This window comes from Drosophila sulfurigaster, chromosome 3 (genome assembly GCF_023558435.1).
Source record: "Drosophila sulfurigaster albostrigata strain 15112-1811.04 chromosome 3, ASM2355843v2, whole genome shotgun sequence".
In the NCBI taxonomy this organism is placed as follows: domain Eukaryota; kingdom Metazoa; phylum Arthropoda; class Insecta; order Diptera; family Drosophilidae; genus Drosophila; species Drosophila sulfurigaster.
In genome coordinates, this window is record NC_084883.1 from 1,675,622 (window position 1) to 1,693,276 (window position 17,655).

At 37.9% G+C, this 17,655-nt stretch overlaps 4 protein-coding genes and 1 non-coding gene across 7 annotated transcripts in view; 2 read left to right on the forward strand and 3 right to left on the reverse strand.

Moving 5' to 3' along the window:
* Window positions 1-1,665, reverse strand: part of LOC133846330 (probable phospholipid-transporting ATPase IA) — a 33,452-nt gene extending 31,787 nt beyond the window's left edge. Inside the window, exon 1 of the mRNA XM_062281248.1 lies at window positions 1,329-1,665. Coding sequence (XP_062137232.1) covers window positions 1,329-1,434 — 106 coding nt within the window. The 5' untranslated portion in view covers window positions 1,435-1,665. The remainder of the gene's footprint in view (window positions 1-1,328) is intronic.
* On the forward strand, window positions 869-942 carry Trnai-aau (transfer RNA isoleucine (anticodon AAU)). The gene has a single exon. It is a non-coding gene; the product is annotated as a tRNA-Ile (tRNA).
* Window positions 1,666-2,771: 1,106 nt separating the features above from the next.
* On the reverse strand, window positions 2,772-14,235 carry LOC133845795 (centrosomin). Its single transcript, XM_062280367.1, has 8 exons — window positions 14,048-14,235; window positions 8,658-8,701; window positions 7,473-7,840; window positions 7,327-7,404; window positions 7,071-7,268; window positions 5,471-5,690; window positions 3,361-5,439; window positions 2,772-3,296 (listed from the first exon to the last, which is right to left on the reverse strand). The coding sequence occupies exons 1-8, from the start codon at window positions 14,233-14,235 to the stop codon at window positions 3,034-3,036; spliced, it is 3,438 nt and encodes a 1,145-aa protein (XP_062136351.1). The 3' UTR covers window positions 2,772-3,033.
* Window positions 8,724-9,923, reverse strand: LOC133845792 (lysozyme B). The gene has a single exon (XM_062280363.1). It carries the CDS (start codon window positions 9,458-9,460, stop codon window positions 8,900-8,902), a length of 561 nt encoding a protein of 186 aa, XP_062136347.1. The 5' UTR covers window positions 9,461-9,923; the 3' UTR covers window positions 8,724-8,899.
* A 123-nt stretch (window positions 14,236-14,358) lies between the features above and the next one.
* LOC133845789 (golgin subfamily A member 1) lies at window positions 14,359-17,579 on the forward strand. 3 transcript variants are annotated; one of them, XM_062280359.1, is made up of 7 exons: window positions 14,359-14,450; window positions 14,515-14,870; window positions 14,945-15,733; window positions 15,803-15,901; window positions 16,215-16,628; window positions 16,690-16,929; window positions 16,988-17,579. In XM_062280359.1, the coding sequence occupies exons 2-7, from the start codon at window positions 14,679-14,681 to the stop codon at window positions 17,108-17,110; spliced, it is 1,857 nt and encodes a 618-aa protein (XP_062136343.1). In that variant the 5' UTR covers window positions 14,359-14,450; window positions 14,515-14,678; the 3' UTR covers window positions 17,111-17,579. The 3 variants fall into 3 exon arrangements, with proteins under 3 accessions (XP_062136343.1, XP_062136344.1, XP_062136345.1); XM_062280360.1 differs by having other exon boundaries at window positions 14,948-15,733; window positions 16,988-17,575; XM_062280361.1 differs by lacking the exons at window positions 16,215-16,628; window positions 16,690-16,929; window positions 16,988-17,579 and adding an exon at window positions 16,011-16,180.
* Window positions 17,580-17,655: the final 76 nt, after the last annotated feature.

Consider the following 17,655-nt stretch of genomic DNA (forward strand, 5'->3'; position numbering starts at 1 on the left):
TGTGTAACAATTTGAACAATTTAAGGTAAATGCACAAATTTAAAGTCAAAGAAAGCCTTCAAATTATCGAACTGATTGTAGTTAGCGGGCTGCCAGTCAAGCACGCCCAACTTCATTGCCAACTTGGCTCCGCAGTGTCTGAAGATACACCTCCTACTGTTACAGTTACAGTTACAGTTACAGAGATACAGATACAGATACATTTACACAACTATTTCAATTCGATATAAACTCAACTTGGGGGCACTCAAGAACAAAGTTGTTTGCATTCATAACTAATAAGTTCGGGATGTGTTGCGATTCTCCGCGTTTCATTTGCGTGGCTCAACTTGTTTGTTGTATATTCGATAATAATAATCACGCGCAAAAACGGTTTAAAAATGCGTCCACAACGTGCAAAAGCCAAAAGCCAACTGTGGACAGTCCGCATGAAACGAAGGAACATCGGCTAAAGCACTGCTAGTCAATATTTCGTGCTTCGGTTTACTTTACGAAGCTCACAGCTGAAAGTTGTCAACGACGAGCTGGGCGGAAGCAAGTGTTCTCGTACTATTGTATGAAACAAATACAAATTGTATGGTAAATAGACGAAACGCACAAGATAGTTTCTTTAAAAGACCCTTGCAATAGAGTATTATCATCCCATTCAAAGCAACAACAACAAACACACAGTAAAACAATAAAAAAAAACGATTACATCCAATATTAAGTCGATATGCAACTGGCACAAACATTCAAATGTATTTAACTTTAGTTAGTTCAATTTATTTATTTATCTATTTAAAAAACATTTCCTCCCCCATTTAAATGCCGCAATTTCCATTTCGCTTGCAAACATATTTCACTTTAGGAAACCGGAATATAACATGGCCCATTAGCTCAGCTGGTTAGAGCGTCGTGCTAATAACGCGAAGGTCGCGGGTTCGATCCCCCCATGGGCCAAGTATCTTTTTTTTTATTTACTATTATTACTTTTTTCTTAATCGTAGTTCTTAATTTTCATCTATAAACACAAAATATATATATATGAAGGCTCGATCAAAAGCATTTGCATTGAATGCAAGTCGGCACACAAACAAAGACGGTATTGTAAATGGCGTACACATATAAATGTTGCCGCTAAACAATCTTATCTTTAAAAGTAGCCACTAATACTTCAAATTTGTATTAAGATATTTGAAAATAGATTCATCGTCTATATTACCAATTTGGTATAGGGAAATAAGAGTTTTAAGGCGTTATGAATCATTTAAACAAAATTAACCCGCTTTCACGCTGCCACAAACATTGACACATTAGACAAGTAAATAGTTTAAATGTTTACTCACGAGTACGCAAAAGTGCTGCAAATTCATTGCGGGAGCGGCGTTGTTGTTGATTTTGTGAAGAATTGGAAGTCGCATCCTCTTCTTGAATACGGTAACGTGACACCATGTGTATGTTATTATATTGTAGTTCTAATGTAGGTAAGAGTTCGGTGCAACTAGTGAAAACAACAACACAGAAACAAAAGCAGAATCACGCGCAATAACGGCAGTATAAAACTAATATCATTATAGCACAAGCTCTTTGTTTGCCTACTATCTTTTATTAATTAGTCCACACATCTATGTCTTGTTGAATCATAAAATTGTAAAAATGATAAGCGAAAACAAACCGCAACAAACACACACGCGCGCGGAAAACGCAAATGTAAACACACACGCATTCAGCATTAAATACAAAATGTAATATAACATAGCGTATGTTATTAACAGTAACAGATTAAAATTTGTTTAAAACTAATTTTGTAATTTTAACGAAAATATTCTATGATAATTAAGAAATTGTATATTTTATTTTATTTTATGCATTTTTGTTATTATTTTTTCGTAAAAGTGGCCATGGAAAATTTATTATTTGCCTAACAGCACCTGAAAAGCTTATAATTTTATCGAAAATTGCGAAAACAGAGCTTTAACAGACACAGCTGTTCGTTAACATAAACTATGACCAATATTTTTGTTTCAAAATGCACAAATTAAAAATATTTAAGTGCATAGTGTACGAATTACGTTATAGTACAATTATAGTACAAATATTTTATATTTTATTTAAATATATAAATAAAAGGAAGTAGACGGGAAACCTTACAAGTACTGCCAATCTGGCAACGCTAAGCAAATAAAATGCCATCGAAACGTTACATTTAAATGCTTGCGTCCCTGCCTAATCTATAATCGCATATAAATAGTAACATTCTAATAAGACAAAAACCAGAAATATTTTGTTTAAAACGATTTACAATGAATTTTATTTATCGGATCATGGTACAAAACTTAAGTCTAGTAATCTTCTTGACAACAAATTTGTACAGATTATACATAATTGTACAGAAGAATATTATTTGAGAACAAGCAGATCATAATATTATTTCTATGTCCGTTCCGATTGTAAACTGGAAACGATATTCATGGCGAATTCGGGAAATAAATAAGAAGTATTAGGATAATTGATTAAAGAAAACAAATTAATAGATTAGTCTCATATTATCGTTAATTTGATATGGCAAGATGGCATTTGTAGTGATATAGTTTAATTTACTACCGAGGAGCGAAATGTGTTCATGCAACATATGAATGTAATTAGTTTACTTTTCTGAATTGTTAGTGTTGTGCTTATTGTCTACTATATATGTATGTATTTATAGTCATTCAATATGAACGAAGGTTTCTGGTGAATACAGTACCAGTTAGGTTTAGATGTCAGTATATTAAAAGGGTATAGATATTCTTGCATATATTATTTTACATTTTATTTTATACAGTCTTAGGAAAATGCAAGTATTATTATTTAGATTAATAACTCGTTGCGCAAGTAACTTTCACATGAGGTAATTTACAAAGAACATAAAAGGGAAATAATAGTAGTAAAATAGTAAAATACAGGTAAATAGTAAATTTGTGAGATATTAACAAAATGAACATTTGTCAATTTGTGGACGATTTTCATGGCGATGATAATGTTATGGTTGTGCTTCGATCAAATAAAATGTTATAACACGTTTTCCATGTTCGAACGAACATTGCGCAGTACATTGTGGGTTTTAAGTATTTGATTCTTGATGTCTTTTTCAACCTGTGCTTTAGCTTTGTTAACCGCACACAATCTTTTATAGGTGTCTTCAAATGAACGTTTGGTGTGCAGTAATTTACGTTTCAATTCGGCCATTTCTTTTTCTACCTTTGCACAGTCGTGAACTATTGTTATTTGTCCCACAGATGATGCTGCAGCAGCCTCCGAGTCAGGCGACGAATCTGTCAAATTTATAATTGCTTTTTTTAATTTTCTCGTTTGTTGTATGAAATGAAGACAACTTACCTTCTTTTAAGTCCATATTATCGGTGTCTTCATTATTTGCAGTAAGCTCCACAGTCTTAAGTAGTGCCCGCTGGGCATTTGATAGTTCCACGCTTACACCTCGGCCCACATCGCTCTCAATGCCCAAATCCGGTGATGGGTTGTTAATACGTCCAGCAGCCGCTGAACTAGATGGAACGTTGGCTTTATTATTGGCCAATTGTAATGGGACCTCCTCAGATGTGTAGCCCGATTGGGAGGCATCGATGCTATTGATACGACTACATTGAGGATATTGTTGCTGCTGTTGCTGCAGTCTTTGCTCGTCCTGCAGCAATGTCAGCTGCACCTTCATTTCATCCAAACGTTTCTCTAGCTGTAGTTTGTCGTTATATGCTTTTGTACGTTCCACGATTGCTTTGGAGGCTTGTAAAGTGCTCTCGTCGACTTCTTTTTTGAGTGAACGTGCAGTCAGCTCATTTTCTACAAGCATTTGCTTAAGTTCCTTTTCACTTTCTTGGTAGAACTCCACAGAACGCTGCAACTCGATAATTTGTGTCTTAACCTCCTCATACTTGGTCAATGCCACCCAGTTTCGAGCCAACTCTTCTTGCTGCAGCTTTTGCAGTTCCTCCAAGCGCTGCGCTGCTTCACGTTGGTATTGGGTTAATTCAGCGTGAGCTCTTTCAAGACTTGCAGTATTCTCTTCGTCCATTTCTGCAATTTTTTGCTGTGCTTCCTTCAGTTCAAGTTCAGTGATCTGTGCATCAGCACGTAACGTATTTTGCGCCAATTGCAGCTGATCGATCTGCTGTGTCTTCTGTTCAATTAGTTGCTGCAGCTCAACTATTTCTCTATCATCCTGACTGCCAATGGCCTGTAGATCAGCGATCAAAGTTTCGTTTTGTGCGCGCAGCTTTTCCAACTGTTGAGTTACTTCAATGACACGCAACTGTTCCTGCTTCAAACGATTGTCCGCATCTACCAATTGGCATTGTGCTTGCAATATACGTTCATCGCGCTGTGCTATCAGAGACTCGAGCTGCGTGATTTTCTCACTATTGCGACTGCGCTCCTGCTTTAGGGAATTCACTGAGCAGGCGTGTCCTTCGCTATCGGATTCACTGCGATGTTTTTCAGCGTATACGAAACTGCTGGAGGTATCTTCTAGTCCAATACGGGCCAAGGACACCTTGCGGTCAGGCTCTGACCATGCTTCCGATTCGCTCTGATTGTCCTGCTGTTGTTGTGGCAATGGCAGCGAACGTCGCTCCTTGCGCAACTGTCCATCCGACTTGAGAAGCTTGTTTTCTTGCTTTACTGTTGCGGTTCCGCAAGCATTTATCTCTTCGTGTGAGTTATAAGTACGATTGCATTCATCAGCCTCAGTATACAATATCTCGGAGAGTTTGCTTAGCTGTGCCAGACTCTGATCAGCCAATGAAACGCCCGTTACGGACAAAGTCATGTTCAGGCTCTTCGACAAGTCCAAACTGCGATCAATTGCGCGACGCATTGCATGACGACGATCAGCAGCCAAAACACCCAAGACATCCTTGTGTTTAAGCAGCGAGTTGAGGAAACCTGCGAGTTCCTCCAGACGATTTGTGAGAACACTGCAAACATCAGCACACTCAAGCCGCCATTTGTTTGCGCTCTCCACATCGGCTTGCATGGCGTGCAGGTCGTGGCGTAGCTGTGAAATCAAGGCATCGTTCTGCTGCATCTCGTTCAGACGATGAAGCAGCACATCGGCTTTTTGTTGCAACAACTTGTTGCGCTTCACAGCTTTCACGTAATCCGCTTCCGAAAAGGAGTGCTGCAACTCAGCGCCTGTTGTTGAGTCCTCTCCTGAATGGTCCACAGACTGCTGATGACTGACGAGCTTGGTGAGTCGCTCTACCTCACGATTCTTCTCCCACAGTTCTTTGTTAACAAGATTCTGCAAGTTAGCGGTCTTCTTCTTCACCTCCGATTGCAGTTGCTTAATGAGTTCGTCCTGTTCCAGAATCTGCAGCTCATAACGTTGTTTCAGGCTGTGTGAGATGTCCTCAGTGCACGTCTCAGTATCACTCAGAGAATGACGCTGTGCGGATGGTGGTTGGTTCTGCGAAATAAATACAATTAACATATACATATATATTTGATTGCCATAAAAGTCTATTTACCAATTGCGTCTGCTTCATGCGCTTGATCTCGCTCTCCTGACTGTTCAGTTTCTGCATCAGCTTTTGAATCGTGCGACAAGCTTTCTCATGGACCCGTTCGCGTTCAGCCAATTTCTCTTGGGCATCCTGTAGCTCGCATATCTTATCGGCCAACTGAATGCGAAGCTTGGGCGTGGAATCATCCTAAAAATTAGAAATTGGCCATTTTATTTTGATATAGTACAATTGAAAATATATAGTTTTAGGATGGCAACCAACATTAACGTAAAATCTGGCATCTCTATTTTGAATAGCTCCCAATAGAGGAGAGGCAGTCTAATACTAGTTATTTTTATATGTCCCCTATACACAGCTTATCAAAAGTGAACAGTGATAAATTAAAGTGATTCATTCCAGAAATGTACGTACAAAATTTTTTTTGCGATTTATTTAGCTTTTGATTCAACCATTTCATAACGTTAAATTTTATCCATGAATTACCCAAGAATACTGCTGTCCCTAAATGCTAACAATATTAACTTAGAACTGCAAAACGGATCCATGGAGACACACATTCGAATACGTTTGAGTTGGACACAGCGCACTGTCGCACACCTGCGCCACTCTGGATTTCGGGATTTCGGGCATCGTCACAGACAGTGGGCAGTGGTGCGCTTTTGGCCGGAAACACAGATTGGCGCATCGATGAACACAGTGCTGCTATTTGATCGATTGACAACTTGGCAACTTGGGGAGGAATATAGGGTCATCAATTGGACTGCAAGGAGCACCAGCGACCTAACAATTGACGCAATCCAGTAAATGGCGGAAGCGAATGATTGTGGAAAGCCGTGCTGGGCGCGGCAACGGATAACGGCAGAGTTGGAGCTTTATATTGCTGCGGATTAACAGGCAATAAATTAACGTGATCATTCCTATTTCAGGCATTGTCACCTCTGGCAAGCAAAATTGTAATTTCTTCTCTCGTCTTAGGCTTTGGTAATCAAAGAATATACGGCTCGCAGCCAGAATGGAGTTTTGCGACAGTTGAAAGTCACATATGGAATTGAAACGTATGGGATGAACCACAGCAATGCGACTCAAGTACTGCAATTGCTTACTCAGATCTTGATAGAATTCTTTTTCGCGTCGCACTAAATTAACTTGGCTATTTTGCTTGTTAATCACGTTTTCGTATTCAATCATGCGATCGTAAAGGCTTCTATTGGCCCGATCCTTTTCAGTGTTCAGATCCTTTGGTAACAATAGAGGTGTGCTGTCAGCAGTTGTAGGCATATGAAAGAAATACTCACTTCAATCATATGTATTGTCTTTTGTTGCACATCTAATATATGAATTGCCTCGCCTATCCATTGATTTTGACGCTGCACTTCAAGCTCACTGGCACTCAAATCGCAAAGCAAACGACGATTCTCAGTTAAAGTATCACTTATCTCCAACCGTTGGCGATTTATAGTTTGCTAATGGTTCAGTTCAAACTGTCAGTGTCTTTACAGCCCCAGCTCGATTTCAAAGCAACGCATAAAAATTAAAAGCAAATATTTAAATGAAACTTACGCTTGCCATAGCATCGGCTTCAGTTTCCTTTTCAAGTTGCTCCACGAGTTCGGCATTTTTGATCGCCAGTTCCTCAATCTTGGCCTCACACGCCGCCAAGTTCTCCTGTCGATCTGCTAGTGCACTTCCCATTGCATCAAGCTGCTTATTGCACTCTGTCTCACGCAAATCGGCCTCCATCAAAGCATTCTCCAATTTAAGTACCTAGTAATGGAAGTTTGGTAAGTATTTGTTTTTATTATTGCTTTATTTTTTAACTAACCTGATCTTCCAAACTCTTGAGTTTCTCGGAAGACAGCACGTCGAGGGACTTCCTAGTTGCTTTCTGCTTGGCACTTGACTGCGATTACAGATTACAAATTTTAAATTATTGCAAAGAATTTAAGTAAAAATTAGTTGGGAACTCACCTCTAACTGATGTATGTATTGCTGCATCTGTTCAATCATTGATTGACTTTCGATGTCTGATCTCTTCTGTATCTCTTCATGTTGCGTAATAGCACGAGCCGCATCCTTTAGAAGTTCCGTCTTCTCGTCGACTCTCTTTCGCAGAACTTCAATCTCAATTTTTGAATCTATTAGTTGTTTCGCTAATGACTCGTCTGTATTTTTTCCGCGCACGCCTTGCTGGCTTTCCTCCATGAAGTAGATTCGCAGTTTCAAGTTGAAGTTCTCCTTGCGCAACGTCGACATCTGCTCCTCCAACTCCCGCATGGAGCGACCCTGCAGCGGCGAATGTATGCCTCCAGGCGCACGTCCAGCATCGAAACTGGTATCTATAATTGGGATAAACATAGAATGTTTTTGATTTAAATTAGAATAGCATACAAAATCTCAAACCTGTGCAACCTGAACAACCACTACATATGGAAGAGCTATGTGTGGTGGAAGTCTTTGGCGACATTGATGGTAGCAAGCCATTGTTTTTGCCCATATTGGCAATAAGTAAAAAATATAAAAAAAGTAATCTGAGTACTGGTTTGCGAATAATTACAAATGACGAGTGTCTTTCCAAACTGAACTATTGCTTTACGAGTATGTGACATTCTGAGCATCGAAGTCCTGACCACACAATAATTTGCTCTCATGGCTTGCTTTTTTAATATAATGACCGAAAGTAAATGTGTGTGTAAGTAAATTCCGAAGATTTTAGATTTGTATACCCATTCTGTAGAATGGTGTTATAACTTTCTAATTCCTGAAAACGACGATTTGGATGTGATCAGATAAAAATTGTAAAGTTATTTAAGAAATACTTTTGAATGTCAAAAAACGCCTACATACTTCAATAGAGTATATTTTGTACTCTATGGTATATTTTACATGTAGTACTAAATTCATATAGCAAATATATCATTCAGTATATTCTTGCAGTATATTTACCGCACTATTTTCCTCTAACACACTCGACTTTATTTCTACTTGTTATTTATTGCGTTACGCGCAATATTTTTGGACTCTCAGAATCAGAATGTAAATTTGGAATTTCTATATAAGATGTGAATACTAATCATCTCTTCTCTAGATTAATAAGTTAAGCGTAATCTTTAAATATAGAAACAGCATAGAAATTAAAATGATAAACATAATTACATGAATTCTCCAAGGTGGCATCTTGAATTCCGCCGGGACTTGTGCTGCAATGACAAAATATAAAAACCCATAAAGTTATAGAATAAACAGCAGAAGAAACTGCTTTTTTGCCTTATCAACATATGCTTAATAAAAAAACCAACACATGCTTCTATCTATAGTTTAATTTTCTGGTGTAATTATGCAAATTAAAAATATAAATATGGTTATGATATCATAATGCTACAATAATAATAATAATCTCATTCCATTCCCTTCACGACAATCGTCGTATTCTCCTCCATGCTTGTCTCTGTAGTTGAACCCGTTGCATTATCTGGGATTTCAGTGGAATTAGATTGACTGCGGCCGCTTTGGTCGTTTTGGAAGCACTCGTCCGGGTCGACAAGTGTTCCGTTGCAGAACTGCGGGAATACCGACCAAGCCGTCCAGCCCTGTTGCTTTCTGATAAGTTGAGCACAACGAACTGCCGCTGTGATATCGTCGATGAGCAGCTCGTTGCAATTGACGTTGCACCCGTTGAAGGCGTAGTAAGATGTGTTTGAGGGCGGAGCACACCAGTATCGATCGCTGATTTGGAAGAGGCCGTAGTCCTTGGAGCCATCCGCATTGCTTTGCCCCACAACATGCGTGTTGAAGCGACTCTCAAAATCGGCTATGCACAGCCACTTGGCCAATTCCTCTTTCGGCACATCCAATATGTAAAGTTGCCCAGCCAATTCGCAGGGCTTTAAACGGATGCCCAACATTGGCGACACAAACAGCAGGCAAAACCATGTTCCCAGAGCGAAATTGTGCATCATATTGCTTGAGAATATGAGCGGCAGTGAAGCAGCTGGCTTTGACCAAGACTCAACTGAGAAGCCGTCGCAGTGAACATTTTAAGCTCGAGTCGCACAATCCACCACACGCCAAGACTTAGCGATGGGCGATATGAGTGATATTTCTTAATTATAATACACTTGAAATAATACTCGACCTAGTCAATTTTACTACACCATCTTCGGTATTTTGGATAATTACTAAATATTGAATGGATTGGGTTAACTTCAATCAATCTAGCAGAAAGTTGCTCACGCTCTCCTCTCTAGTGAAAAGGTCAATTTAAACAGGTTTGAATTGATTCAAATGCTGCCTTCTAACACCTATAATTAACGAGTAGTTTATGAACACCGCATATCTACTACGTAATGCGAGTTCTAAGCAATTCGCAAAGTGAACATACTTTACGGAAACGTTATGAAGTCAACTTTTATGATAAGAATTCGTGTCAAAGATCTAGATTAATCCAGATATGGAATTGTGACCGAACCCAATGCTACTAGTTATATGTATAAATAAAGCATAGAAACGTATTTCTCATTTAATAAAATTAAAATTCAATAAAAGAACAATTTTAATAATAGTTGAGGGGAAGTCCACTTTATTTCCATTCAATACGATAATTATTGTGCATTCTACATTTTTTATAAATTTCGAATTTTATCTTTCATCCAACAAAAATTGGCTTTGAGTTTTTGATTGGCAGAAAAAAAACAAAAGAACTGCTTTAATGTATACTCATTTATTTTACTCTAATTTGTAGTATACATGTTTAAAATAAGTTTCAAATCGATTCATATAAAATTATTAGATATTACATTCTTTATTTTCTGTGTCGTCCAATCTTAATGTTACTTAATTGTCTAAAAATTCAGTTACTTAATATGAAATTAAAATATCACATTAATTTGTATAGGCATACAACAGAATGTGTGTTGATTTACATACATTGTATTTGGAAACAAATTTGGAAACTGAAATTCGGTCTTGGGTTTAGTGAAGCGTACAAATTCTTGCCTAGAACCAAAGACCAAGGCGCACCTAGGCTCCCCCAATTAAATTGAACTTTGACGTCATACCGAGCACAATCTCTATAGTATTGTATTGGGTACGGCTCCATTCGAATAACATGCAAAATTGACACACAAATAAAAATACAAAGCACATAAAAAAAAAACTTGAAAAGAAAACTTACCTCAACGAGCCGCCCGAAAAATTAGATATTGAAAATCGTTTATATGGCGGTCGAGGAGAATTATTTGAATTGTTGAGAGACGTTGAACGAAACATTCCCGCCATAGTGTGATATAGTTGAATATATTTTGTTAGTTCACATTAACACAACGCGAGCACCTTGAGTTATTGTTCACTCCAGTACATTTAATACACTGAACGACGATATAAATGAAATGTTTTAATTAAATTGATCGCATGCGTCACCTTGCAGGTTTTGGTTTTGGTTTTGGTTTTGTTTGTCGAGCTTATCCTAAATAGCTTTGCGGCACACCAGTCTAAGTATAACTGCAACTTCACTGCAGCAAGTACTCAGTATCGAGTCGATTATATATGTATGTACTATATATTTACGTGCGATACTTCACGGCGTCAATGAGTCATTGCGCTGCCGGATGGCGGATAGTTGGTGATGGGAAAATGTCCCCGAAATGATTGCGTAGCTGCCGCACCAGGAGCAAAGCACTCTTCACACACACGCACACACACACGCACACGCACACTGTGCCTAGAGTGCACATAAATATATGTTTAGATGCTCATTTTGAGGGCATCTCTCTGCTGAATCTCTGATGCGTTCGTCTGTCAGCTAACCAACCCGCTACCGCTCATGAACCAGGCGACAGACGACAACGAAGACGACGACGACGACGACGACGACGACGTCGACGTCGACACATGTGGGACACGCATTTTGGCGCACTTCACGTGTGCGTTTTGCTTTATTACCGTACGTACACCGTGTGCCAAAATTATTTTGGGAAATGAGCAAAAAACACAAATATAATATGCAACTATCATGTCCAATTCCTCTGGGCAACAATTGCTAATGTTCCGTTCTGTTATGTTCTGTTTTGTTGTTACAAACCGATTTGTTTTGACTCGGTTGTCCCCCCATAGCTATGGTTACTGCTGCGGCTAAAAATCAATTGGATTGTGTAGAAAACGGATAAGGATTGAATTTGTACACAACAGGTGTCGCCTTCTGACCCATTTAATTAAGATAGTCAAAAGTGAAATGTCAGAATTTTGCCTAACATATTTTATTATACAATTATGGGGAAATTTAGAAACTTTTTATCCTAAAAATAAAAGCTAATAACATAGATTTGTACTTCTCCATTGATTCAAGAATAATGAACGATCTGTTATAGTCTTAAATCAAAACTAGTAAAAAAATCTGCAGTCAAGTTTTGACTTTAATTGACCCTTTACTTATAAACATTTATATATGTATAAGTTCTACTTTGAAATTTCATGCCATAATATGTAAACGTAAAAACATGTAAAAAATTATATTAAATCCACATTTGACAGAATACTAGGAGTGTGAGTGCTATTAAAGAAGAATCTAATCTCTCAATCCTTTATAGTTCTTGAGATCTATCTTGACTCAACAACTTATGCTGTATATACAACTGTTACTTACTTATATAATTAAACCTAACAAACCTTTTCTAAATTTTAGAAATAAAATGGTATGCAAAGCCAAAGGACTGACAGCTTTGTTCGTCGTCTTTTTAAGTAAGCAAGTAAGCCGAAAATAATGAGTAGGTGAAATTCTATAACAAACAAATTATCCGTAATACCTAAAATACCTGTAAATGATTTGCATTAAAATTGAGGAGACTGTTGGATTTTAAGGGCCTTGAAAATAATTAACAACATTCGTGACTTGGCGCCAAATACTCTGGGAATGTTGTTATTTTTCGTAATAAGAAAAACAACCCCCATTAATTGGGGTAAAGCTAAAACGTAAACAAGTAACTTGTTCGAAGCGTCTGACCATAAATAAAGGCATCTTGTCAACACTAAATTGAGATGCATTGACATTAGAGCGCAGTGCACTGAAAAAAATAATGGTCCGCTAATCGCTAGTGTTGTTTACAACTGTACTGCAGAGAAGCATAGTATGGGGTGCTTTTTAAGTTGCAGCCCGCATCGGAGGGTCATTGAAACAACAAGACTGTAGGGGTAACTGTCTAACAATGGAAATCATCCTTATGTGTATAAAAACACACACACTCTCACACACTTGTATGTGCGTACACCGTTATCGCTTGGATTAAATCTCATTAGTGCACTACGCACTCATAAATAGTATTGCTTCTAACAAATATATATGTATGTACATATTTTTCCACTATGTACTATATTTAGACTCGCAGCATCGACAAAGGAAATCAACAACAAAATGAGGCGCGTATCCGTAATTTATACACACACAAATACACTTACACGCACACATATATATGCATATGCAATTTATATAACAATATATTTCGTTAATTTAGCAACGTCGTTGGTCTGAAACTTGAGCGTTCATCGCGTTTATCTGTCACAAGTTCTGAGTTTTAATTCTCACTATTATTGTATGTATGTACATATGTACATATAAAGCACTTTGTAACGTATTATGTACAAACATTTACATATGTACATTGTATATGCACTGTACCCAACGTTATTTGGCTACTATGTTATGTGTGTGTACACATTGTTTAAACAAATACACCAAAAGCAAAAACTGATAGGCGTGAGACGAAGCAAAATCACAACAAACGAGGCAAACTCAAATACGAAATATTGAAAATAATGCTCTTCATTAAATGTCTAAATAAACCGAATGCCAGAATAGAACTGAAAATGCGCATCAAGATAACCGAGAGAAAACCCCAGAAGCAGCGACAACGGCAGCATCATTCATCCATCCGTGCGCTCGCTCCGTAAGGAAAACGCGCTCACCACATGTATAACACAACACATGCATACATACGAATTTAGTGAGGCAGATGTGTTTCTCATGTTTTCCGGAGCGCTCAGCTCACCCACCGTACCACCATATGGCTCGTGTTGCTTGCGCTCTCGCGCCAGCGTAAAATGGGGTGGGTTATGTACTTATGCATGTGTGTACATCACACACCCGAACGTCGGTACACGTCTACATACATACATACATACATACATATGTATGTATGACTGTATGGGGGAGTTGATGATAGCAATGCAGGAACCTTCTACTCTCAGTGCTCATCTGTTAATTAAATATGATCTTTCGTTGTCAGTTCATGTAGTTTCTTGCTCTGCTTCAGATGGGTGAAAGTCAACAAAAAGTTGTAGTACTCTTGTGTGTTGCGGATCATCAACATCTAACGTTGCGTCAGTGTATCACTAATTATTATAAATTTAGTTTTGGATCAATGCCAACTTGATGCACTTGCGAAAGTGCATTACCAAACAAACTTCAAAGAAATGTAGATACATATGTGTGTATGTATAAATGTACGTAAAGGTAAAAAAGTGTACAATAAGAATTTAGTGAACTTTGTACTTACTCATTTATACGTTTGGATAGCGCTTCAGCTAGGCTTTTCAAAACCCTTGGGTCTACCTCAGCGGCTCCGTTTTCCGCAAGAAAACTTGTCATGGTTTCTATCAATGAGATCTCCTTTAAAGATGATGTGCACATGGCATCGCTGTCATGCACATCCCGTGGATTTTGTTTTGACTGGTCCTGATCCATTTTCCACTTAATATGAGAACTATTGGTAAATATGTAGAAATGATTCAATGAAAAATGCTAACAATTTATAAACAATTATAAAAATTGAGCGCGCTCTTCACAGATGATTTTGGCGTCTATATCAGATGTTATCGATAGCACACAATACGTTGATAGAATTGCGTACTGTGCTGCCAGATATGTCAAATTTGTCAGGTGGCAAGCTCTGCCTTCACGTATGTAGTTCCCTAAAGAAGAAGAATTATAGACTGCAAATTTAAATAAATTTACATTACATAGATAAACAAGCAAATTAAAGGCTGGCATTAAATGGAGTGATTGTACAAAAGTAAAACGAGCTGCTTGTAACCGCATGTTGTAGCCCATGGCGATAAACTAAATGCATATGTAATTCGTTTAGCTTGCGCCAAAAACAATACACAAAACTTGCGACAGTTCCCAAAATGTTTGCAACGTTAAAAAACAAAATTAAGGAGGAAACTGGCGATGATGTGTCCACGTCGACATCGCAACCGCATCAGCGGCACTTAAACAATAATACCAACAATAACAACAACAACTATCGCTTACGTAGCCGTCGTATTAGCATAAATTCCAATTTTGCTGATGATGTGGGCGGTGGCATCTACAATGAGGTAAAGTCAAAGCAAACATTATCTATTTATATCGTATATTATCTCTGGAAAAACAACTGTTTATATATTTCAAGCAGTCTGAACAATTGTGCCAGCTTCGTGGGCAATGCAATGAGCTCACCTCCAGAGTGTCCAGTCTCAGTCAGAGTCTTCAGCAATTGCAGGAGGAGAAGACGAGAGTGGACAAGACCAACGAGATATTATTGGAGAGCGTGCGAGTAGCGCAGACGCAAAAGGATATCTATTGTGAGGAACAGGAGAAAATACAAAATCTACAACAAGTGGAAATTGACAAACTGAAAAACTTAATGGGCTTTCGTGAGCAGGAAGCCGTCGATCATATGAGCTCCATACGTCAGTATCAGCAGCAAATTGAAAATCTTAACCAGGAAATGGATCGGCTGCGTACGATTGAACCGATTGCCGAAGATCTACGCGATGAACTAGAGCAGTTACGTCATGCCACGCAGCATGAGAAGAACCAACTGACCACAACACTAGCTGCTGTTCAAGAAGAGAATCGCAACTTGAAAATGCGCATGCAAATTGTTGAGCAATCACGTCTCGAAACGTTGGCCAAATTAAGTGGAGATCAGCAAGTGCAGGCACTAGTGCATGAACACAAATTATTGGAGCAGCATCTGGAAGAGACGCATTTGCAATTGTCCGATATAAAAAGCTCATGGAGTGGGCAGAACTTTGCTCTGGAGAAGCAAGTCAGTCGCCTTTCTCAGCAGGTCGCTGAGGAAACGACTGAAAAACGCAAGGCATTAAAGGCCAGAGATGATGCCATAGAGAGTCGCAAGCAAGTCGCCTTTGAGCTTGAGAAAGCCCACATTGAAATTAAGCAACGCAACGAAAAGGTGGGTAGATTTTATTGAATTCCACTCCAACTTGTTTCAATAATTATTTTGTGTGCTTGGATAACACAGATTAAATTGTTAGAAGACGAGGTGGACGAATTGACAGTGGCTCTTAAAGAGTGTCGAGAAGAGAATGAGCAGCAGATTCTTTTCGAGCGCAATAAATCTGTGAGTATATCTTCCGACGTTGACGGTTATCTGTGGAGCCAATAACACGCACAAACGTATTCGTATTAGCTTAATTTGTTTACTAACAACTAACTATTCTGTTTGCCAGTAAAACCTTCCTTCTTACGCTTTGTTATATACTACTTGGATTATTTTGCCATTAAGCCATTTGGTGGTTGCCTTGCCTTGTCATTTCCCTTCCTAATTATTTGTAGAACCTATTTGTTTATATGTATTAAAGTTCACTTTTAAATGTACAAAACACAATCGAATTATGTTTCAACTTAACTGCACTCAACTGCCCAAAACTTAGGAAACACTGACTGCCGAAAATAAAGATCTCAAAATGCGAATTGCAACAGCCGATGAACGGTTTAGCGAATATGTCAAGAATGCTGAGCAAATTGCTCAAAAGTTGCGAACACAGATTACCGAAAAGCAAGATCAGCTCAATGAGAGTCAAACGCATTTGGAAATAGAGCGTGAAGAAAAACTAACAGCATTATTGCGTAATGCGGAAATTTCGCAAAGCGAAGAGCTGCTTAAAAAGGAATTGCGTCTGGAGCAAAACGAATCAAACGATCTGCATGATAAAAATAAACAACTTGAAAATGATGTGAAAGAGGCTCGTGTGGCACTCCAAGCGCTCAATGAGGCAGCTCAACAAAACGAAAAAGACTTGGCGAAATATGAGCAATCCCAACGGGAAATTATTGAAAAGAATAAGGCAAGCGTAATAAAATATAAAACTAATATATTCAAATTAAAAATATTTATATTTTTTGTAGACAATAAAAACATTAAGTCAACGACTTGGTGACCTTAAGAAAACATTGCAAAAAGAATTTCGAAGCTCGCAATCAGCAACCATTGATGTTGATACGGATCAAGTAATACCCGCCCTTAGGATCTCCCACGCGCCGATTGAATCCTTTCAATCGGATAATAAACCAAATTGCATTATAATGGATGAAGTGAATTTTAAATATTTAAAACACGTCATTATAAAATTTTTAACAAGCAGAGAGGTAAACTTTGTTAAATTTCCAATGCAAAACCATTTTATACCCATTTATCCCTCAATAGGTTGAAGCCCGTCATCTTGTACGCGCAGTATCCACACTATTGCAGCTTTCCCAAGAGGAGGAGAAACTATTGCATGACACATTGGATTATAAGATGAGTTGGTTCGGCGTAAAACCCAGTTAAATGCTACAAACCCATTCGATAGACCCATAAAAGGGCAATGTGCAATAATGAAATACATATATATGTATATATGAAACACATTCCTAAATATTGACTTTAGTTCTTTACCAAACATAATTTGTACTATGTACATATTATACAAGCATTTTTTACAATTTTGGATAGAAGAGCATAGTCAAAACTTGTTTGTGATGTTGATTTTTTCATTAAATCTGAGATATTTATAACCAAAATTTTAAACGCAAAAATGGCGATTCTATCCGTTAGTGACATTCCTGTTTTGTTAATTTATATGTGTACATACATATTTATGCAATTATTTTTTGTTAGATTATATTATAATTTTATAACATCTTTTAATAAATATACAACGCATTGTATACATACACATGAGCATATTTGCACACATATGAACCTAGATCGGTTTGTGATGCACTGTCAATAAAAACCTATTCTTAATGCAATCGTCTATATATGTATGTATGTGCATCGTAACTACATTTTTACCGCTTGTATAAAAATAGTACAACTGAAATGAGTTGTAC